This window comes from Myotis davidii, unplaced genomic scaffold (genome assembly GCF_000327345.1).
Source record: "Myotis davidii unplaced genomic scaffold, ASM32734v1 scaffold562, whole genome shotgun sequence".
NCBI lineage: Eukaryota > Metazoa > Chordata > Mammalia > Chiroptera > Vespertilionidae > Myotis > Myotis davidii.
In genome coordinates, this window is record NW_006293953.1 from 2558232 (window position 1) to 2582235 (window position 24004).

At 48.6% G+C, this 24004-nt stretch overlaps 2 protein-coding genes across 2 annotated transcripts in view; one reads left to right on the forward strand and one right to left on the reverse strand.

Moving 5' to 3' along the window:
• The first annotated feature begins 2883 nt into the window (after window positions 1-2883).
• Window positions 2884-13906, forward strand: ASXL1 (additional sex combs like 1, transcriptional regulator). The gene is made up of 9 exons (XM_015566642.1): window positions 2884-3073; window positions 3150-3247; window positions 3796-3889; window positions 4350-4502; window positions 5739-5902; window positions 6000-6096; window positions 7387-7492; window positions 7789-8422; window positions 9151-13906. The coding sequence occupies exons 1-9, from the start codon at window positions 2899-2901 to the stop codon at window positions 11983-11985; spliced, it is 4356 nt and encodes a 1451-aa protein (XP_015422128.1). The 5' UTR covers window positions 2884-2898; the 3' UTR covers window positions 11986-13906.
• A 4171-nt stretch (window positions 13907-18077) lies between these two features.
• The window catches only part of NOL4L (nucleolar protein 4-like), a 117101-nt gene continuing 111174 nt past the window's right edge, over window positions 18078-24004 (reverse strand). Inside the window, exon 10 of the mRNA XM_015566650.1 lies at window positions 18078-22585. Within this exon, the coding sequence (XP_015422136.1) occupies window positions 22247-22585 (339 nt within the window). The 3' untranslated portion in view covers window positions 18078-22246. The remainder of the gene's footprint in view (window positions 22586-24004) is intronic.

Here is a 24004-nt window from a genome sequence, read left to right on the forward strand (position 1 = left end):
TATTTAAAAAAAAAATTCACGTTACTTTTTATTGCGATGATCTAGAACCGAACCCACAATATTTCTGAGGTATGCCTGTAAACACTTTTCTAAATACTCCTCAGATCAAGACATCTAACATGGCCAGGAGCCACCGTGTACCTCTTCTTAATTACAACACCCTCCATTCCCCTGACTTCATAGAAGTTCTTTTCTTTTCTTTTTTTAAAATATTTTTTTAATTGATTTCTGAGAGGAAGGGAAAGGGATAGAAACATTAATGATGAGAGAGAATCATCGATCGGCTGCCTCCTGCATGCCCCACACTGGGGATTGAGCCTGCAACGTAGGCATGTGCTTTTGACTGGAATCGAACCTGGGAGCCTTCACTCCGCAGGCTGACACACTATCCACTGAGCCATGCCTGCTGGGCTTCTTGCTTTTCTTTATTGTTATTTACTTATATTTGCATCTCCAACACTATAGTTTAATTTTGTCTGTTTTGAACTTTTTGCAAATGAAATAAATTACGTTATGCATTCTTTTGTTCTATTCTTTCATTTGTTTTTAAGAACCACCCATATTGCTGTGAGTAGTTGTAGTTCATTCATTTTTTATTTTATAGTGTCCATTTATTGAGCACACTAACCATGTATTGATTCTACTGATGATGGACACTTTGGTTGTTTATAGCCCAAGTTACAGACGATGCTGCCATTAATATCTGGATGTGAATTTTGATGTGTATAAATATGTATTTCTCTAGGGAATCCAAACCTAGGACTGACATTGCTGAGTCATAGGATGTTTGTATTTTCAACTGTACCGGATAATGCCAAACTATTCTTAAATGGTTGGATCCATTTTCAGTATAACTGTTTTACATCCACAATAACACTACTTGGCATTGCTAAACTTTAATTTTATCCTTTTAAGGATGCGATAATACCTCATTGTGGTTTTAATTTACATAATTTTGTGTCTTTCTTTTATTGTTAGGTTAAATACCTTTTAATGTGAGCGTTGGATATCCTCTTTGGCATAATGCCATATTTGCATTTTATGCCTATTTTTCTTCTGGGCTGCCCTTTTCTTACTGACTTATGGTCTAGCTACAAGATCTTTGTTGGGGTTATATGAGTTGCAGATATCTTCCCCATCTCTGTAGGTAGCTTGCCCTTTTAACTCTTAATGGTGTCTTTTAAAAAAAATGGTTTTATTGATTTCAGAGAGAGGAGGGAAGAGGGAGAGAGAGAGAGAAACATTAATGATGAGAGAGAATCATCAATGGGCTGCCTCCTGCACACCCCCTACTGAGGATTGAGCCTGCAATGTGTTTGGGAATTGAACCACTTGGTTCATGGGTTGATGCTCAGCCACTGCACCACACCAGCAGGGCATTAATGGTGTCTTTTGATGAACAAAGGATCTTAATTTAGTTCACTTGATTAATTTTCTTATTTTGAAGGATTATTCTTTTTAATTTTATTATGTTTTAACATATTAAGTCTCAGAAATAGAAGTATTTGGTTAAAAGGTATGTACATTTTTTAGATTTTTGGTTTAAAATTTACTTTCTCAGAGATAAATTTGTTGCATCATTCCAAGAACATGGCAGTCAATTACCATAATTACAAGCTTAATACTGAAAATATTCTTTAGCTTTTGATTCAGAGGAGCATTTCTAGCCAGTAGGGAAAAGAGAGAAAGATCTAAAAAGCTGGGGTTTTTTAAATTACTTTAAGTCAGTCTGATTTGGGCGTAAATTAATGAAAACTTAATATAGTAGTCAAAGGAACCCATGAAATTGATGAGTTAGACTTTTGTGAATGTCCTTTATAAATTTCCGGTATATTTGTAAGAGGTAAAGTCATGATTTTACCTAACCTTCACATACTTTTATTCAAAGAAGACATCCCGTTCCAACTTATCTCTGCTCATCTTCTCTTCTCTCCAAATTCCAGTATTCATCCTAGTTTCAAGATGTAAGATAGCTCCTAATTTTTTCTTAGGAATGGGTGGAGTTTAATTCTAAGACTCTACAACAGAGCCTGCTAGAAGAAGCATTTATTAGTTGAAACTTGGAATGGAGCACTCCTCCACACTCTTGCTTCATTTTCACTATCTTACTTTAGATCTTCATCATGTTCATTTCTGTCAGTGTGACTCTTCTTCCTCCAGACTTCCCATGCTTAACAGAATGAAATTCCTAAAACTCAAATCATTCCCCTGACTACAGAGACGCCATGTGCTCTTGACCACAATAGAACCTGGGACCCTTCAGTCTGCAGGCTGATGCTCTATCAACTGAGCCAAACCAGTTAGGGCAGCTAACATCTTTTTTTTTTTTAAGAATTTATTTTAGTAAATTGATGAGAGAGAGAGAGAGGGGGAGAGAGAAACATTGATGTGAGAGAGAAACATCGATTGGTTGCCTCCTGCATGCACCCCTGACCGGGAATCAAACCTGCCACCTTTTGGTGTAGACAGTGCTCTAACCAGCTGAGCCATACAGGCCAGGGCTTAGCTAACACCTTTTAAAACTTAGCTTTTTGGAAGCTTATCTCCCTGATTCTTAATTCAGTTTCTATACTCCATGTCCTCTTAAACTTAAGGACTTAGATGCCCCCTCTTCTGAGCTGCTGCATTTCTCTGTATACCTTTCTCACTGTGCTTTGGAGTATAATAGGTTTGATTTTTCTCCCCCACTCAGTTCAGCTCCTTGAGGCTAGCCCCGTTTCCTACTCCTGATATCCCACCCTATCCCCAGAAACTAGCATTTATAGGAGTCACCCATAAATATTTAGTGAACGATTGAGTGCAAAGTTTTATCTCACTTTCTTGATATATGTTTGAAAAGAACTTGCTGAGAAAGTCAGTTAGAAAGGGAGAAGCAATACATGTTTAGAAATTACTACTATGCTTGATCGATTTGTAGGGTTTTGCTCACCCTTGTTTTCCTTCCTGTCACAGAAGGATGCCCTGCAGTGGTCTCGCAATCCGGCTGCAGTGGAGGGGGAGGAGCCAGAGGACACAGCTGATGTAGAGAGCTGTGGGTCTAATGAAACCAGCACTGTGAGTGGTGAAAATGATGGTAAGTGCCCTTAACAAGATGGGTGAAGAGCCATAAGCAGTTATTAGGCACTAACCTTTATTTCCCTCCCTTCCAGTATCACTTGATGAAACATCCTCTAATGCATCCTGTTCTACAGAATCTCAGAGTCGGCCTCTTTCTAATCCCAGGGACAGCTACAGAGCTTCCTCACAGGTAGGGAGGAGAGGTGGTGATAGGGGGATAAGAGAGGCCAGGCACAGATAGGACTGTCCATCCTATAGTTAATTGTGAGTGTGTTTGAAGAGTGGAGAAAATCAATTTGGTCTCCACCAGTTAGTACCTTTTAAAAGTGGGCCGGAGAAAAAGTGGGTCATAGATCTGACAGCAGAGTGATTTGTTGTTTTTTCTCTCTTTACATGGCTAGATAACCAGGGAGAAGTAGAGCATTGTGCAGAATGGGGAGAACGGGAGCTGGGGAGTTAGTGGTTTGAATTTTGGCCCTTTCACTCACGAGCTTTGGGACCTTGGGCAAATTCCTTATCTGTAAAATGGGGATAATGGTAGATTCTTCTCAGCGTGGGTAATGCTTGGCACAGGGACTGGCACCTGGCCCAATAACAGTGCTGCTGTTAGCATTACCTGCCTGAGTTTGTCGAATACAAACTCTGTTTTACAAGACGGTGAGCAGAGACATAGTGGAGAGGGACGGTGCTGTGGCCTTGCAGGTGACTCAGATTCTTTGGATTCCTCTGGGGATATAGGCAAACAAGCAAAAGAAAAAGACTGGTGTGATGCTGCCTCGAGTTGTCCTGACTCCTCTGAAGGTAAACGGGGCCCACGTGGAATCTGCATCAGGTACGTATGAGATCTGGATTGTGGTGCCTCTTCCTCAGCTCCTGGGGCTGCCTCCCAGAGGCAGCAGTTTCTGACCTGGGTAGTGCGATGCCAGTGGAGTCAGGAGACCCTCCTCTGGCAGCAGCACTCTGTGATGGCGAGACCTGACCTAGGTTCCAGTGCTGGGCTCTGCCGTGCCCTCCCCGTTGCCTCACAGGGTGGCTGTGAAGGTCGGATGGAGCGTGCAGGTGCTTTTTGTAAAAGGTGCAGTGCTGTACAAACTAAGATGGCAGTTTGGCATTCTTACGTGGTATTTTAAAGCCAGCGCATGCGGTGTTGAGCTCTGATAGCCCAAGGCTGGGCCATGGCAGCACCCAGTATAGCTGGCAGCACCTCAGGGAGAGTTGGGAGAAGGAAGCTTGTCTAAGAGCCTTGGGCATGGCGGGTAATACTTTTGACCAGTGGAATGATGTGCCTTCAGGGTTCTCGGGCCGCCAAGCCGATGGCGAGAGTGGCAGCCCGTCCAGCAGCAGCAGCGGCTCTCTGGCCCTGGGCAGCGCTGCTATTCGTGGCCAGGCCGAGGTCGCCCGGGACCCTGCCCCGCTCCTGAGAGGCTTCCGGAAACCGGCCACAGGTGAGTGGCTTGGCACTCATTTCTTTGCCTGTAAAGGGGGCCCCTGCAGGCCAAGTGACAGGAGGAAGTCTACTTCTTTAACCAGTTTATCTTGGGTGGTCCTCTGTTTTTTGTTTAATTTTACCTTGCATTTTGGTTATTCCACATATAAATAGTCTCTACTAGACTGAGAGAGAGTTCCTTGTGGGCAAAGATGGTGCCACATTGCTCCTCGTATGTCCCTGTAAGGGCCTACTCTGCCTGCTTTAGTGGTCTTGCTCAGGCAGTGTCTATGTGAGTGAAAATTGCTTCTGAGCTTCTCAGTGAAGAATTCCAACGTCCATTTTCTTTCTTTGTTAACATACTGCCATATTTGTTCTCAACATCGTAGTCTCTGTCAGATGTCCTTTTCTACAGCCCAGTCAGCATATTGAGTGGAAGCCTAAGTTGAATTTGGGAGATGCAAACAAATTCAGTAGTGTGCACCTCCCATACCCAGTAGGTTTACTTACAAGGCCAATATACTGTTTGCTATTTCAGGATTTATATCTCAAAGCCCACATGCTGGCTGTTTGTAGATGGGCTACAAGAAATCATTAAGAGTTAGCTTGTGAAATTAGAATAAACCATTGCCCAAGTCGGAACTATGTCTGCTTTTCCAATTCCTCAGCAGTGCTCAATCTAAGATTAACAGGTGTCTATTCTAAGTGATTTTTTAAAAAAATAAAAGTAACATTTGCTGAGGCTTCTGTGAGAGGTATTGACATTTTCATGGGCTTTAAACAACCCTTAGTCCCTTTCTGCATGGAGATCGTACCTCTTCGGCCCATTCGCAAGAAGGCTTCTGCAGATTTTCCCATAGGACGATAATAGATTTGCTTTTAGACAACTTCCATCATTTCACCAGCTGACTTTGTGGAACTTGTTCTCCAGCTTTGGAGGGAGGGTCAGGGCCTGCCCCCGCCTGGTTTTATGGGGAAGAGTGTCCTCTTCAGGCTGTGACACAGCCTAGTACAGTCTTATGTGAGAAGATGCAGCCCAAGTGTTGTCTTGGGATTGCTGGCAATGACAGTTACCTGGGAAGAATAATTGTAACATACAGGTTAGGGTGTGCTGGGTAGTCGAGCAGATTGTGTGCCGATAAGTTCTGAGTAGCTTGGGTGCCACCAAAGTTTCCCCCTACAGTTAGCATTTGTTTCTTCTGCTTTTAGAAGCTGAAAATGTATACATTACTTTTTATTGCTTCAAAAATCACAGGTCAAATGAAGCGCAACAGAGGGGAAGAGGTAGATTTTGAGACACCTGGGTCCATTCTTGTCAATACCAACCTTCGGGCCCTGATAAATTCTCGGACCTTCCACGCCCTGCCATCCCACTTCCAGCAGCAGCTCCTTTTCCTCCTGCCTGAAGTGGACAGACAGGTACGGATAGGCCGTTTCTTCTATGCTTCTCTCTGAGCGAGCTTGTGTTGTCCTTCTAAGTTTTTTATTTATCGGGTTATGTGCCTGATCCTTCTAGGTGGGGACGGACGGCCTGTTTCGTCTCAGCAGCAGTGCACTGAATAACGAGTTTTTCACCCACGCGGCTCAGAGCTGGCGGGAACGCCTGGCTGATGGTGAGTAGACGTTCTTATCTCAGATCGTTTGAGAGGTACCTGCCATGTGTGGTATCACTTGTTTCCTGATATTTAAAACCCCATTTTTACCAATTTACCTCTTTTTCCAAGGGGTATTTAGTGTAAGGCAGGCTTTCCTCACAACACTAATAAATGTGGCAGGTGTTAATGTGCTTCATAGCTTTAGAAGGTACAGGGTATTGGGGCTTTCATTGTTTTGTGTGTAAATATCCATCTGCATTGCCTCTTCATCATTAAACCTGTCAACTCCTATTCTTTCCATTAAACATGGCGTTGTCTGGATGGACGGAGGAAAGTGCGCTGTGGCATTGAGCTACAATGTTAATCTTTACCAGATGCTCTGTTTTTAGACATCGCCATTTGGAGTGATTGTTAGCTTCTCCTACTTTAGTTTTGTGGGGAAGGTACAGGAGAGTGTGTTGGGAAGTCCCTGAGACCTCTTCCAGGTTCAGTGCTTGACTAGGAGGATTTACAGCACTCAGCATAGAGTCTTCTTCATGGCTGTAGTTTATTACAGCAAAAGAATACAGAGTGAAAGAATACAGAGCGAAGGACTGAAGCAGAGACAGAAGTCCAGGGAAACCAGGAGCAAGCTTTCAAGGTCCTCTCCCAGTAGAATCACACAGGATGCGCTCAGTTCCCCCAGCACCGAGCTGTGACAGCACATGTGAAATGTAGTCTACCAGGGAAGCTTGTTAAAGACTTGGTGCTCAGGGTTTTATCAAGGGCTGATCATGTAGCATGCCTGTGCCTGGCACATACCCAAATTTCAGATTCCCCAAAGGAAAGCAAGTGCTCGCCATAAACCATCTTATTTGCAAAAACAGTTTAGGCACAGTGAGCCATTCATATCAGTTTGAGGTTGGGAACCCTCCCCAAATCCAGGTTCCCAGATGTCAGCCAAGGGCCAACCTTGTAAGCAGTCGTTTCTAAGGATAAGCAATCAGGCCTGCTAGGTTAACTTTTTTCTGCACAGGAAGTAAGAATGGTTCTTTGGTTCGTTTTTGTTTTGCTTTTTTGAACGTGTTGCTGTTTGAAGACTAAGTTTCCCTTGTAACAGACATGTTAGTTTTGTCCTGAGAAGAGCATGATGTGAGAGATCCTTTGGAGGAGACGGAAACCAGTGTGAAGATAGTGAGGGTAAAAAGAAAAAGATCTCTAAATCCACCAAAGTCATATGTATTTTGAAAATGGAGGAAGTAGAACTACTTTCCATAAGACACATGAATATCCTGAATGCATGTACTCAAAAGTTTTATTTCTCTCTAGGTGAATTCACTCATGAGATGCAAGTCAGGATACGGCAGGAAATGGAGAAGGAAAAGAAGGTGGAACAATGGAAAGAAAAGTTCTTTGAGGACTACTATGGACAGAAGTAAGGCACTTGGTTGCTGAGAGTGTTGGTCTGGGATTTGGGGGTGGGGTGGGGATAAAGGCAGATGTTCTCCAAGTTGTGCATACTTTTGTGTTGAATGAGAATGTGGAGATTGCCTGACATGGCTCATTTAGCCTAATGCCATATGGAAGGAAGCTACCAGAGCCTATGGTTAATGTTATGCACCATTTAGATTCACTTGGTTCTGAGATATCTAATATCTGGGTGTGTCATTCATAGATACAATAAGCATGCTTTCTCTGCCCTGTAACTGATGGTGTGAGTTTGGTTTGCAGGTTGGGTTTGGCCAGAGAAGAGTTGTTGCAGCAGAACGTGGGCCAAGAGGAGGCTGAAATCAAGAGTGACTTGCGAGTCCCAGGAGGATCAGCACGGCCACAGCGTGGTCCAGCCACCCGGCAGCGAGACGGGCATTTCAAGAAACGCTCTCGGCCAGATCTCCGAACCAGAGCCAGAAGGAATCTGTACAAGAAACCGGAGCTAGAACAAGGAGGGATTGTTAAAGACACACAGTCTGTGGCACCTGACATCCCCCTCTACAAGGATGGGGAGGCTAAGACTGATTCAGCAGGGGCAGGCAGTCCCCACCTGCCTGGCACATCCTCTGCAGTGCCTGACTCCGAGGGTCCCAGATTCACAGTGGAGACGGGAGCTTCTCAGATCCAAACCGATCCTGACGACCTGGCACGGGCCTCTGCCTCTTCAGACAGAATTCCCAGCTTGCATCAGGAGACTGTTGATCAGGAACCTAGAGATCAGAAGAGGAAATCCTTTGAGGAGGCAGCCTCCGCATCCTTTCCCGAAAAGAAGCCCCGGCTTGAAGATCGTCAGTCCTTTCGTAACACAATTGAAAGTGTTCACTCCGAAAAGCCACAGCCCACCAAAGAGGAGCCCAAAGTCCCGCCCATCCGGGTAGGAGGCCGTTTCCCCTTGAGGGCCAGGCGATTTGTGGAGCCCCTTTGCAGGACCCTTGTGTTGATTAAGTGGGCGTGTAGAGCCCTCTACAAGAGAGCCATTCCTGAGACCAGTTTGACAATTGGGGATGAGGGTCTTCTCTGCTTCACTGGTGTGTTCACTCTGTTGAAGTTATCTCTAGAGGTCAGAATCCTGTGGGGGGTTTACATTTTTTATTAGATGGTGTTAGATTCTTTGTGTAGTGACTCCCATAGTCCCATCAGAAATTAAATTTAGAAGTGCGGCATGTAACAGCCCTTGAGCAGAGCCTTCTGAGAATGGTGTGCTGTTGTGGACCGCCATTTCACCATGACACTTTCATTTTTAACACATTGTGGACAGGTCACGAGAATTCTCGCTTCATATTACACAGTGTTTTACGAAGTATCATACTTTAAAAAGATATTAGCTTGTAAGAATGTAATAAATAACTTCAAAATGCAACGGGTATTTAATTTTAAAGCATGCCTTTAGCATTTATGTAAAACGTTTTTGTACTCATTCAGTAGAAACTTATCTAGCACTGGGTAAAGCTAGTAATAAAACTACTGGCCCGCAATATGTTAAGGAAAATGATTTAATTCTCTAGGCCATGGCCCCTAAGCTACTAGACTCCTAATTTAGCTTTACAGTGCCTAGGTCAGAACACCCAGTCAATTAAAACTTTTCTAATTCTTCTCTTGCAGATACAACTTTCACGTATCAAACCACCCTGGGTGGTTAAAGGTCAGCCCACTTACCAGATATGCCCCCGAATTGTCCCCATCACGGAGTCCTCCTGCCGGGGCTGGACTGGTGCCAGGACCCTCGCAGACATTAAAGCCCGTGCTTTGCAGATCCGAGGGGCGAGAGGCCACCACTGCCATCGAGAGGCGGCCACCACTGCCATCGGAGGGGGGGGTGGCCCGGGTGGAGGTGGCGGCAGGACCACCGATGAGGGAGGTGGCAGAGGCAGCAGCAGTGGTGATGGTGGTGAGGCCTGTGGCCACCTTGAGCCCAGAGGAGCCCCGAGCACCCCTGGAGAGTGTGCGTCAGATCTACAGCGAACACAACTACTGCCGCCTCGTCCTCTAAATGGGGAGCACACCCAGGTTGGAACTGCTATACCCAGAGCCAGGAGGGAGCACCTGGCTTCTCTCAGAGAGGAGGAGAACTCCCTACAGAGGGCACCAGTTGCAAGCAGGCGAGAAGATGTCTCCCAACTCCTCATGGCTCCCACTGGGGACCAGCCATGCCAGGCTTTGCCCCCACTGTCCTCCAAAACCCCAGCACCCGAGAGATTAGTTGAGCAGCCTACCTTGCATCTAGATGTTAGAACTGAAGGTGAATCTGATACCACTTCCCGGGAAAGGGATAATAAAGAGCAAAGACCCACTCTTCTCCCTGAGGATGGTCCTATTCAGTCTCTGGTGGGGGATGTTATATTAGAAGGAGGAACTGGCCAGGCTCTGGACAGGGACGGTAGTCCAACTATGAAGGATCCTGTGAATGTGACCCCCAGTTCCACCCCTGAGTCGTCATTGGCTGGCTGCGTACAGGACAGGCAATTAGGACTTGGTGACTCATGCCCACCCATGAAGGGAAGAGCTACTATACAAGAAGACCTAAAAACTGAGGCTGGCTTCTCCAATGTGGGACAGCTCGAACCAGACTCCAGAGAGAACGTCCCATCTGTCCAGCCCCAGGTTGGAGAAGAGTGGGAGAAGGCTGCTCCCCTCATTCCTGCATTGCCTGGGGGTTTGACAGCCGAAGATGGTTTAGATCTCCCCAGCTGTCCTTCACTTGGGACAGTGCCATCTCACGGGTGCAGTGACAGCCCAGGGAACGACTGCCAACAGGTGGAAGTTGAAAACGTGAAAATCAATGGAGACTCTGAAGCACTGAGTCCTCACAGCGAATCCACAGACACAGCCTCTGACTTTGAAAGCCACTTTTCTGAGAACAGCAGTGATGCTGACCCTACTGAGGCCACAGTGATGGAGAGGTCCTCGGTGGTGGACAAAGAGGAGAAACACGGTTGGAACCACTCTGCCTCACTTGCCAAAATGAATGGTGACCATAGTCTGGTTAAAAGGACAGACAGGATGGTTGCTCCTCAGAGCTGGGTGTCTCGCGTATGTGCAGTCCCCCAAAAGATCCCAGATTCCCTGCTGCTGGCCAGTACCGAGTACCAGCCGAGGCCTGTGTCCCTGGGCAGGCCTGGGTCCTCAGTGGAGGCCACTAACCCACTCGTGATGCAGTTGCTGCAGGGCAACTTGCCCCTGGAAAAGGTCCTTCCTCCAGCCCTCTCTGGCAGCAGACTGGAACCTCCACAACTCCCACTTGCCAAAGAGCAGGGAATGGGATCTTTGCAAGATCCTGGGGGAAACAGTTGTGCGGTGGGCAGGAGCAGCCCCGGTCCTTTAAGAGCTTTGAAGGAACCTCTTCTACCCGACAGCTGTGAAGCCAGCACTGGTCTTGCCAGACTGGAGGCCACCCAGGCTCCTGGAACACCCCAGAAGATTTCCAAGATGGTCCCAAGTTTAGATTCCCTATATCCAGTGACCAATCTGACAGCTGCCTCTGGGCAAATAGAAGTGGATTCCAAAGAGCAGTTCTCTTCCTTTAGTTGTGAAGAACAGAAGAAAGGCCGAGATCTGCCCCAGTGCAGTAATTCAAATGCTGCCCCAGGCAAAAGTCCAGGAAATCTCACTACCTCGAGAGCCCCTTGTTTCTCATCTCCAAATGTGATCTCCTTGGGTCCTGATCAGACAGGCCGGGCCCGGGGTGATCAGAACAGTGCTGGAGGTCAAGGGAAGAAGCTCTTTGGCTCTAGAAACCTGGCTGCAACCCTTCAGTGCCCCAAGCCTATGGCGCCAGTGCCGCTGCCCGCTGATGCCCCTCCTGGTTTTCCCAGTAGGAAGTTGGGGCCAAGTAAAAACTCTGTGTCTGGTGGGGTACAGACCGCCAGGGAAGACTGGGCTCCAAAGACACCACCTGCCTCTGTTGGCAGCATCAAGAGTGAAAAGACTTTTGTGGGGGCGCCTCTCAAGGCAAATGCAGAAAACAGAAATGAAGCTGGACCCCGTGCTCGGGATCTGGTGGATCACTTGCAAGCGGTGCCCTTTGTCCTTGACCTGCCCTTCTGGAAATTGCCTCGAGAGCCTGGGAAAGGGCTCAGTCAACCTCTCGAGCCTTCTTCTATCCCCTCCCAACTCAACATTAAACAGGCATTCTATGGGAAGCTTTCTAAACTCCAGCTAAGTTCCACCAGCTTTAATTATTCCTCCAGCTCCCCAGCCTTTCCCAAAGGCCTTGCTGGAAGTGTGGTGCAGCTGAGCCACAAAGCAAACTTTGGTGCGAACCACAGTGCATCACTTTCCTTGCAAATGTTCACCGACAGCAGCACAGTGGAAAGCATCTCGCTCCAGTGTGCGTGCAGCCTGAAAGCCATGATCATGTGCCAGGGCTGTGGTGCGTTCTGTCATGACGACTGTATTGGACCCTCCAAGCTCTGTGTATTGTGCCTTGTGGTAAGATAATAAATTATGGCCATGGGAAAAGTTGTATATTTAGTGTGTGTATTTTGATAATGATTGATCTTAAGTCTGTATACAGAGTATCATTGATACAGTAGACTGTCTCTTCAGGCAGAAGCACTCTTGCCTCTCCCTAACATTTATAGTGCTAAAGGCCTCTGTCACTTAGCAACCTTCCTGTCTTGCTGGAGGGGCTTTCCACAGGGCAACTTGTTGGGCTGCAACTGGCCAGCTGAGCCCTCATGTAGACAGAGCCTGGTGAGGGGTAGAGGGCCTGCCCGACACCCAGAGGGACCTGAAATTGAAGAAAGAAGGTTGTTCTCCACACAGGGAACTAACCTACCTGAACTAAGTAGAAATGTCAGTCTTCCGCCGCCCCCTCCCTGCCACCTTTCCTCCTGCTATTCTGGGGAGGTGATGGTTGGGGAAGAACCTGCACAGGGTTAAGGTAACTCCCAGCAGTGCCCACCAGGGGGCTCAAGTACCTGCTGACCTCAGGGTCACAGTTCATTCTGATGCCAGTTGATGGATTTAACCTTTGGTTCTGTTGCTGAAGCAAATATGGGACTTTGCTGACTCATTACAACCCACTGGCCCACAGGAGCTTTTGGAACCTTTGAATAGACCTGCTTGGACAATAGGGTTGAGCATAAGGTCATCTATCTGAAAATCCCACCTGTAGACCTTGTCAGTCACATGTCCAGATGTTTGGCAGGTGAATGCCTCTGCCTGACACCTTCCCGGTCACTTTGGACTCATGGGAGCGGGCATCTCCACACACCTATGTATCTGAAAAATCATTTTACATTTCAAAGCAGTGTGTGTTTCTTATTTTTATATTTTTAACTCTATCCTTGGATGTATAAAGTGAATTTTTTGGCTTCTGTAAGTATGCTCTATGCACCTCTAATGTTTTATCATGTATTTATATGTTGTACACAGTACTGGCCGATTCTGTAAATGGATGTATTATATAGACAACACGAACGTCTCTCCCTTACTTCACGTTTTGGGCATCATTGCATTAAAGTGGTGTAATAGACTTCTCTCCACCTGTGTCAGAGCCACTGCATGCTGTGCTGCCCAACTTGAGTGATTAACTTGTGATCTGCCAGGTTGGCCCGGTGCCCTGTCATGGTGCACCCGGGGGACCGGCCAGAGTCAGCCTGCCTGTCCACTGCTGAGCAAATGCATCTTGCTCCTCACATCTCTTCTCCAACCTTCACTGGCTGCTCACTGCCATATGTGACAAATCACCACCACCAGTGTTAAGTGCTTCTGAACTCAAGGGTGAGTGCCCTGGGCAGCCCCAGGTGGGCCTTCTAGACCTAGCTCCAGGGCCACTGCCTGTCAGCAATACCTGGGACCATGTTCTCCTGGGGCCATAGAGCTCCTTTTGACAGCAGGTTGGGGAAGAAACAGGCAGGCCTGCTGCCTGCCTCTCTCCCGACACATTTCTAACAAATAGATGTCTCCATAGTTGTCTTTCCTCACCCTGCTTCCTGCCTTATTTCTTGTACCTCAACTTGTTGCAGAGTTGAGTCCTTGTTTAACTCCAGTCTCCCTGTGTGAGTGCTTATGTGTGAAGTATAAAATTGGTATGACTTCAGCAGATCTCATTTCATCTGAGAGGTCTTCCCTTTCCCATTTCATCCAGTGTGGCATTTTTGTCATCTGAAGCATGAGTGAGAAGTTGGCAGTGTTGTGGTGATTTCAATGCAGTATTGGCCAAGTCCAAGTTGTCAACTTTAAGAGTCTGTTTACCAAAGACAGGGAGCAGAGGCCCAAGCGTGTTTGATCCTCTTCTTCCTTCTGTTGTGACCTTTGAGGCCACTCTAGGGTCTAGTCCATGGGGCTGCCCAGAGAAAGCGCTGCTCTTGTATGTCTCCTGTGGTTTTGGAAAAATAAACCTGTACAACCTGCATTCGGTCTCCGTCATCTTCTGTGGCTCCCCACCCCCTCCCGGTGGGAAGGAAGGTTCAGCTGGAGTGTAGAAGCTGCTTTGAAGGAGCAAATGCCAGCTCCCTCCCCTCGGCTCGAGCTCATGTGGTGTAAGGTGCTCCTTTGTGAGATGAGACTTAGAGGCATAACTTGTCAATTTCACTCTTTAGACCGCGTGACTTGGCAAACTTTCCCACTGTGCACTGGAAGCGGAAATTAATGCAAGTGGTGAGGATGCTCATCTCCACTGCCTCACTGAGCTCACGAGAGCTTCCTAATGGCTGATGATCTGTGGGAGGGTGAACAGTTCTGACCTTGAAAAGCCATAAACATGGGCATCTGCGCAGCAGCAGGCAGCAGTGAGGGAGGTGCTGCCTGCAGACCGAGGCTAAGTGGCTTCCAGCCTGCAGGGGCTGACTTTAGTCCTCACACCTACTGGAGTACTTAAATACGTGATTTTGTGCTTCGTAGGATCTATCTTAGTATCTAAATATACCAAGAGTAAAAAAAACTAAAAACCCAACATGATGGGAAGTAAAGATGAACTAAAAGAAGGATCCGTTGACTTGTTTCCTATGAGTTGGAGAAAATAGACTGTGTGGTGGGATCCCTTGGGGCCAGTTCAAGCTGCAACTTTGTGGTGCTGCAGGTGCAGTTGGAGAAGTTACGGTCGGGCTCCATGGGCAGCCACCTGGTGGTGAAGATGTGTCCGTGTACCTTCATGTCATAGGATCTGTGCATGTAGCCTGCAGGAGTTTAGAATGCATTAGGGTCCAGAGTTGCATCTCATCAGCGAGGCAGAATAGTGCAGTGGATTAGAGTACAGGCCCTGCTGCCTGCCCACACTGTGATTGCCAGTTACTCGGCCTCTGCCAACTTCATCTGAATGGGGATGGTAGCTCCTACTTCATAAAGTTATTAGGGCCTGGCACATAGTAAGTACTCCAGACTGTTAAATGCACCAAGCCAGGCAATCACTACATGAATTTATAATAGGATCTATATGGCTCTTGCTTGACCGTCACCCCAGAGGGCAGCTGTGGAGGTGCGGGCCTGTGAGTGGACATCTGGCTCGTGGCCTCATGCTATCGTTGAATACACAGCACAGTGTTTAGAGATGGAGTGCTTGGTAGTGGAGACGTTTTCTTCAGAGGACAAGGAAACCTGTTGTTTAAGAATATGAAAACCTCAGTGGCCTTTTTGAGGTGTCTTTAGCTTTATGTCCAACCTGCTCTTGAGAAAGACCCTGCCTGAGGGGTGTGTGTGCTTCACAGAGTAGCCCTCCTGCATCAGGGGCTTTAGGGGCCAAGCATCTGCCCGCCCTGTGCCCTGAGAGGAGGAGGCACAGGCTGTGTTGCCCTCCTGTATGGGCACCGTTTAAAGTGACAAGGTGGGCTTTATGACCTTAGAGATTAACACTTTGTACGCCATTAGTGTTTATAGATGCAATTAAATTCAAAATACCATGGCGTGTGGGGATGGTTTTTGATTTGGACATGTGGCAGTTAACTGGTTAGTAGTTGAAACCAAACCTTGATAGTGCCTAATGCTTCCTCTCATCTCTATGGATCAATTTGTTGATTTTATTTCTTTAATGTATTTTTATTGATTTCAGAGAGGAAGAGAGACATCACTGATGAGAGAGAATCATTGATCGGCTGCCTCCAGCACACCCCCAACTGAGGATCGAGCCCACAACCTGGGCATGTACCCTTGACCGGAATTGAACCCGGGACCCTTTAGTCCGCAGGTTGACGCTCTATCCACTGAGCCAAACCAGCTAGGGCTCTATGGATCAATTTGAAAGCCTGGAATGAACATCCCTACCAAAAGGTGTAGACAGAAGCTGTATAAGAAAAAGGAGAGCCTGGCCTTTGTGGTTCAGTGGTTAAGCATCGACCCATGAACCAAGTCATGATGGATTCCTGGCCTGGGTTTCAGGCTCCATCCCCAATAGGAGGCGTGCACGAGGCAACAGATCAATGATTCTCTTCATTGATTTATCTCCTCCTTTCCTCTCTGAAATCAATAAAAAAAATTTTTTTTTTAAAGGAGAGTAACAAAAAGCTGCCAGTGCAGTGGCTCTTGGCCTTTCTGGGAACACGATGGAAGCCTGATGGAAGGTCTGGGCCCTCTCCAGGAATGCGCGTTCACACTGAGCTGTAAGTTGTGTGCACTGTTTCAGGGTGCAAGAGCTCCTTGGGCATCTGGAGCCTCTCATCTAAGAGCCTCTGACTGATGATAAACCTAATCTGAGTTTATTCAAAAGATCAAGGAGGGGAGAGATGACTTAAGTTTCGGTAACTACTAACGTTCCGTGGTACATTTTAAAGTACTTAAATTTTTTTTACTTGTCAAGGTTTGTTATGTTGCTTTAAGTGAGGTCCCATTATAATTGTCTCCATGTATCCGGGCTCTACAAATGAAAGATCTTTGTTTTTAATATTTCTTGAAGTGAGCCAGAAACCAGGACTTGAAGATGTTCCCTTTACCTAGTTTGAGCTGTGATGGTATATTTATGTATGATAGGATTTAGCTAGCATTTCTGGGAACTGGAATTTATTTACTGTACGACGTCATGAAACACAATCTAAATTCAGATCTCTAAAAGGTCAGAATTGAAAATAAAACCATTGCCACTTCTGTGGTGTACACTGGTTTCCTAAGTTTACTAGCCTTTGTGACGTTTGCAACCACACACACCAGTTTTGTACTCAAAACAGTTCTCTTCCTTTCTTTTGTATAAAAATTTGGGTAAATGGCCAGCAAGAGGTCAGTGTGTTAGGTGAACCACAGTGTTGCTCCAGGTTTCCTTCCCTATAGTGCATGCATGTCTTCCCTGTCCACAGAGTGGAGTGAGGGTCCCTGTTTGGTCACTGTGTATCTGCTTTCCCTGCTCTAAGGGGCATTCCCGTTTGATGTCCTGGACATTGTTGACAGCCGTGGTGGGGCGCTCCATTAAAGAAGCCAGCCGGGGATCCAGCAGTGCCTCTCTGTCCTCCAGCACCTTCTCCCGTCCCAGGATACCAGTGCTCCCGCGGAGCTGTGGCTTCATCCGAGGTAAGTGCTGTCCTGGTCGACCAGTGTGGTTGTGTGTGGCTGGTCTGGATTCTGTAGATGTTGTCCTGGTTGTTGGGGTGTGTGGTCCCTTGGTGATTCTCAGCAGCGGTGGACTCAGTAGGACAGACCTTTTCATGATAGTACTGAGGATTTGCTGCCCATGGTCCCCACGTGCGCGTGGAAAGATAGGGTGCTGAGAAGGTCCCTACTTCGGCTGTTCTTACTACTATTGGTCTGAATCTTAGCCCCAAAGTGCACTCCCGGGGTGTGCAAACGATTGGCTCCTCTCTTTTTATTTTATGTATTTGGCAGTTGCACAGAATTTCTATTTTAAAAAGATGATTCTGCCGTAACGAAAAATAAATGTTTTGAAAACAACTTCATATTGTGTGACAGGCACAATGTTAACAGTAAAACATGTTTATGCAGTTAACTTGGTCAAATTTGTTTTTAAATTCATGACAACCAGTTTTGTTCCTACCCATATTCCTATACATTTTCCTTTAAAGTTTAACCTAAATGATAATGTATAAGATGAAAAAAGTAAGTGTACAAGTAAACGTCTTTGGAAAAAGCAGCCTTTTTGTTCCCTTCAAAGCAGGATCTGGGGTTTGGGGTCGAGTGGAATGTCAAGTAGTGAAGGTTCAGGACCAGGGATGGCATTTCCTGTTTCCCAAGGTTTGGTTTCTGATGGTTGAAGAGCTGCATACTGGGGAGTGGGATGGGCACGGTTTACAGGCAAACAGTTAAGACTTGGCTTGGCCACTGGCTGAATTTAGGTGAGGTAGAACCAGTGCACCCCTGCTGACTCATCTGCAAGTGGAGGCAAGGGCACCTCTCTGGGAAGGTCATGGTGAGGTTTCAACATAGTGCCCACAGGTGCTTGGCGAGCACCAGGGAAGATGCATTTCCGTCCCTTTCTAGCGGGCTAGGTGCCGAAGGACATGACCATTTACCAAGGACCTTCCGTGTGCTTGCTGCTGGGCCTGGCAAAGGTGGAATGTACTAGTGGGAAGGGGTTTCAGTGCCCAGCTAGGTTTGGAAGAGGTCTAGCTGGCAGTGTGGCTGTTGAGAGGACAAGTGGAAAGAACACATTCAGTTTGTTATTCAGTGTTTATTAAGTAGATTCAGTCTTATATATGATATACAGATTCAAAAGAAAAAAGATTCCACATACTTATGAAATCAGTGCATTTAGCAAGTAATACCATGGAGAAACAGCTCGATTAACAGCTCATTGGTCTTTTGTTAAGTGAGGGGAGAGGGAGTTGGCCTGTGCTAGTCATTCCACAAACAAAACAGAATTTAGTTGCATCACATAGAGAAGACACAGTCTAAGAATTAAAATATTGAGCCACATTTACTGGAAAAACTCACTATACAGAACACAAAGAATTTTTATAGAGCATTGAAGAGGAAGTTCTCACCTGCTTAGAAGAGCCACGTTAAGTTGCATAGGTGCATATCTGTAAAAATATAATTTAGAGGTGAAGCCACTGATTAAGTAATAAAGAGTCACCTTTAAAAGTTGGTGCCATCCACTGTTTGCCTTAAGTGCCATATGCTTATCGTCTGGAGCCCTCTGCTCCTCGCCAGAGGTGATGCCTCCAGGGGAGCCTTGAAGACATGCTCATCCCATCTGCACTGGAGAATCTTAAAGTCTCGCCCAGGTAGGGAACTCACGCTCTCCCAGAACCTGTCTGAGTGATGCCAAAGGACTGAGGGCAACCTGCCCACCCCAGGCTGCTGGGAGAGCTATCTCCACTCACCGCTTTGCAGCCAAGTCCTGCTTCACTGCTCACCTGCCCGTGCAGTCACCCACCAATGGCGTGGGAGGTCTCTGTCCCGACCCTGCTTCTAAATGGACCACATACAGACGCACGCAGGCCATCTACTTGCCCAGAGATTTTTCTGAGCTTAGAGAATTGTTTTTCAGTAAATCCGAGTTCTGTGTGTTGTAGGTTTTTTTGTTTTTGTTTTTAGGTGGAAACAGGTAAAAAGTGAGAGGTTTTTGTTTTGTGGCTTTGCTAAGCAGATGAGCTTAGTGAGGTGCACCTTCCTCCTCAAGAGCGAGTCTTGCAGAACACACAGGGACTGGGGCATCTGTACATGTAAACAGTACACTTTCACTGAGTCCAAAATTAGGAGCAAAAATACAAAGGTTCACATTGGTCTTAGGTAGATACAGGCGAAAAAGGATTGAGCTGTTTAGCCCAGAAACAACAAAAACAAAGTTTCTAAAGCACCACTAAATTATATAAAAATCAGACCATGGACGGATTGAAACTGGTATTCTGGTGAAATACTTTACTATCTTGTAAAAAGTTTTACAAAAAATTACAAATTAAATGTATCAACCCTCTGAGTTCAAAGCAGCATTTTGAAAATGAACTGGTAGTTAATCCTGTAACCACCCCTGGAGTCATAAGTGGCCCTTGGGAATAGGGATGGCTGGGTTCCACCTATTTGAAATCCTCTAAAACCCTCTGAGCCCCCTGCCTGATCCCCCCTTCCCATGCCCCCATTGCTGTCCTCGGATGTGCACTGTCCGTTCCTCCGAGTGGTGAGGGTAAATGAGTTTCAGGTGCGCCACGCTCTTTCTGGTCTAAGACCAATCCCCATTCTCTGGATTCTGCCCTTCTCTCCTCTCAGGATCAGGCCCCTGCAAAGACTCTGGAATTGGTGTGTTCCACTCATACTATCTTTTAAACTTTGGGTCCCAGATGACTAATTTGTACCGAGGCGCCCCCTCCATAAGGATTTTAAGTGGTTCTGGGGCAGGGCTTCGGGAGAAGGCTGTCCCTGGGGTGACTGGAGGAGGGGTGCAGTGGGAGCGAGGATCAGCAGAACCAGCTCTCGGGTACTCTCCAAGTCAGGAGGAGAGGGACTGAGTCGAAGCTGCATCTTTTAAAACAAAAGCCAAACCGAACAAGTTCCCTGACTGAACTAGCTAATGGGATCCTGTTTCACAGAGTGACTCGCTCCTGATGCTGCCACCTCCAGGGCTTCTGGCGCAACTTCAGTGGGAAGGTCCCCACCTCAGACCCGCCCTGGGGGAGCCACTGGGAGACCCCGGGCCAGTGCCACTGGCGTCCCTTTCCTTTCTCTTTAACACACGGAACTTCCACTCTTACCGCAGCGTTAGGTTGGCTGCAGGTGATCAGTTAGGGCAGCCTAAACAGAAAAACGCGACTTCAAACTGTAGCTTATGTGATCTTTAGGTCTGATCCCGTGTGTGGTGGCGCAGGAGCCCCTTCCCCAGTCCTCCTCACTCCTGGCTGTTAAGAAAAGCAAACCGTTCATGCCTGGCTTGGGTACTGCCTCTGGGAGGAGAAATGACATGTTAAGCAATTGATACCAAGAATTCTAAGGCGGCGATTGTCTCTGCCAGTTTTTAACATTAAGATTTCACAAATTGCCTGGGGTAACATTTTGCAAAAGATCTACTGATTACCTTGTAATATTGTTCACACACAAAAATAAATATTTACACAAATTAAAACGTCAGGGAGTGTACTGAGCAGGTGGAGGATGGCTGTGCGGATGGCTGGGTGAGGGAGAGGCCGTGGGCACTGGAGTTTGTGCTGTGCTAAGGGGGAGTCTTGGCCCCGACCAGAGGCCTGGGGATGGGTCAGATGCAAGGCAGAGGTGGTGTGGTGAGATGGGGTGTTGGAGGCCACTTGAGAGATAAAAGACCACCCCAGCCTCTAGGGGCTGGGCGTCAGCACAGGGTGGGACACCCACACTGGAGTGCCCTCCCCGCCCCTCCTGAGGGGGGTCTGCCACAGTGCCAGGAGGCAGCTGGCTGCGGAGAAGCTGGTTTGAGAAGGGATACCTACTCTGGGGTCAGGTGGCTCTCAGTGGCCGTCCCAGGGTCCACTCGGCCCTGGCTCCCTGGGGCCTCTTTGCTCTGAGGGAGGAAAGGCAACAGAGGGCTTCTGCCAGCTCTGGGCAGGGGCGGCAGCGGAGGCTGCAGTCATGGCTACGGAGTGTTGCATGGAGAGGCCCGGGGGCCTGCTGAGGTCTGGGCGAATCCCTGGTTTAGCAGCACTGGTAGGTATTGCACTGAGCAAGAGGAAGTGCCTATCGGGAGGAGGGAAACCAGGCCAGCCTTTCCTTGTTGCCCCTTTCACACTCCAGGGATGAGAGGTTTCTTCCAGGACTGGTCCCTCCAGAAGGGCTGGTCTTAGAACCCAATTGGCTACTCTGGTGGATGATGGTCCCTTATTTTTCACCACGGGGCCAGGGACGGGAGCCAAGCCAGTCCAGGGGTGCCCAGCTACCGCTCCTGGCCAGTGGCTGCCTGACACCTAGAGGCTCACCCTGAGGAAACAGGGTCTTCCCAGCAAGGGCCTGAGGGCCTGGGTCTGTGCGGGGAGTGTTAACTCCCTGGGCAGGGTGAGGGCCGGGACTCTGCTGACCGGCCTCCGTCTCCCAGTCTCCATCCTGTCGTGCAGCCGGGAGGGCCGGGCTTACACCCCAGGCACACACCCCGTGCGGGGGAGCTGGGAGACAGCCATCCAGAGCAGGCTCGGGGCACATCCTGGAAAAAGCCCCCGCTGGAGTGTGAGGTAGAATACAGGTGGCCATGGCTGGGGCTTCTGTGAAATGGGGGGAGGGGGCGTGTGTTTGTCTTTGCTTTGCAGTGGGTGTGGGTGAGGTCCTCCTGCTTGGTGGTGCTGGGCACTCAGAGGGACAGCCCCTGGCGCCTGCCCCACCGCCGCCCCGCCCTGCGGCCCGGCCCGCGCCAGTGTAGTGATATGGAATGTTAGGGCACAGGGAGACATCCTTCTGATCAGACAGACACAGACTGGCAATCTGTACAAACACAAAAGAATCCATTTTCAAAAAAATAAATTACTAAGGGGAGAGGAAGAAAGGGTCCACTTTGTTTTTCTCAATAAATATGCAATTCTGCTCACCTAAGACTTGAAAGGTAATTATCTGGGAGTGGGATTCTAACATCAGGGTCCACGAAGATGATCTAACTAGAGCTGTGGCCCCAGCGCCCTGTCAGGGGAGCCCAGCCCTTCCAAAGCTGCCCCATTGGCCTCTTCCAAGCAGGTCAGAGCACCTGTGTGGTGAGATTCCAAAAAAAAAAGTGTCCTTGTGCCCAAAGTCTCAGGTGCTTGGAGTGTGGCTAGAAACAGCTCTCGGATCCCACCTCTTGCAAAAAACAAAATGTACCAACTGGTGAGGCAGGAAGCTGGGTCAGGCGGGACAGCCTCATTCCCGAGGGTAGTGCACTCCAGGTGCCGCTGGGTCAGTTCTGCTGTAAAATGAGGTTTTCCAGTTCGTCCGCCGAGCGCAGCAGGAAGGCGGCAGACTCTCGGTAGCCAGCGATGAGCTGCCGCACAGCACTGATCTCAGTAGGGCTGAGCTGGGCGGTGGGCATGGTCCTGCTGGTGCTGTTGCTGGAGGGCGTGGGGGTGGGCGTGGTGGAGGTGGTGGAGGCCCCGCCTTTCATGCTGAGGTCCGTGGGCCCTGTGGGGAGGGAGAGGGAGGGTGAGAAGGAGTGGACACCTTGCAGGGCACCTGGGAGCTTGCTGTGGACCAGGCACTTGGGGGCCTGAGGCCTTTGTCTATCTTGATAGTTGTACCTCTAGTGCCTAGAATGGGGCCTGGGACCAGCAGACGAGACATGGGGTTCTCTGTTCACCCTCAGGGTGATCCTGCAAGGGAGGAAACGTGACCCCACCACGTGACAGGTGGAGGAAGCGAGGCCTGGCGGCTGAGAGGTTTCACCAAGATCACGTGTGCACATGGCTCTGCATTCAGCGTGCACGTGACAAGGCACGGGCTGTGGCGTCAGGTGGGGAACAGGCTCTCTGGCACTGACCACACCTCTGCTGCTGTCTGAGGACTGTCAGGTGGATGGTGCTCCCCCAGCAGGTGCACAGCCTGGCTCTGGTCTCCAAGTGAGGAGGAAGCCTCAAGGAAAGGAACTTCCCTGGCTCCCCAAAGCGGTGAGCAGAGCTTCGGCAGGAACTGATGCTACCCGAGAAGAAAGGCTGCTGGCGTGTCTGGTGGGCATGGGGTATGTATGCGATCCTCCCCCAATGGGGCGGCTGTCAACAGAGGTGGGGGTCAGAGGCTGCAGGTAAGCAGGGGCCTGCTCCCTGAGAGGGACGAGTGTGCAGTCCAGAGACAAGGAGGAGCCATAGGAGACCAGGATGACAAACACCTGTGCGTGTGCGTGTACACGTGCACAGGTCGGGAAGGGACTTCTGTCCAGTGGAGAGAAGCAGGTGGGGCCAGCTGCCCTGCTTGGCCGTGGGAAAGAGGTGGGCCCAGGCGGGGAGTGCAGCCCGCAGGAGAGGGCAGGGCTGTTAGCCTGTCTCCCGAGGAATCACGGACCTTGAATCTCCCTTACTTGGAGGAGGTTTTTTGTGCCGGAGTGAGGGGAAGGTTAATGCTGCCGGACAGGAGTGTGTGGGATGGATGTGTGAGGATTAGAACGGTCAGGACGGGACCCAGAAGTGCTGTCTGGAGAAATCACCTCCCCTTTGCAGGAAAGAGGGAGTCTGACACCTGAATTATACTCGGGGTGTGTGTTGGGGCCCCACTGGCCCTGTTTCCTCTCCACCTTTTCCAAGTAGCTCTACAGGGTGGGCCACTGGCTTTAAAACAGGCAAGCCTGGGCTCGGGCTGCCCTTCCACTCCACGGCTGTCCAGTAGCTTCCCTGAGCCTCGGTTCCCCGTCTGCAGTATGAGGAGGCAGCTGGGGGCTGAGCCTGGCCTGTGCACCACACAGCGCAGCCTGCACAGGCCCCTGGGAAAGAGCTTTCAGACAGGTGCCAGGCTCTCCGAATGGGCTCGCGGGAGACATGGACGCTCCTGGAATTGGAAAAGCATTCTTTTGAGGTGTTAGGTAAGAAAAGATCCAAGAAGTGAGGATCTGGAAGCCGGGGCTCCTTATGGAGGCTTCTCTGACCCAACTAGGCCAGTGCCCCGTTCCCTCCCCACCACCCTGTGCAGAGGTCATCTCCACGGTGTGTGAGGCTCTCGATGATCAGCCCCC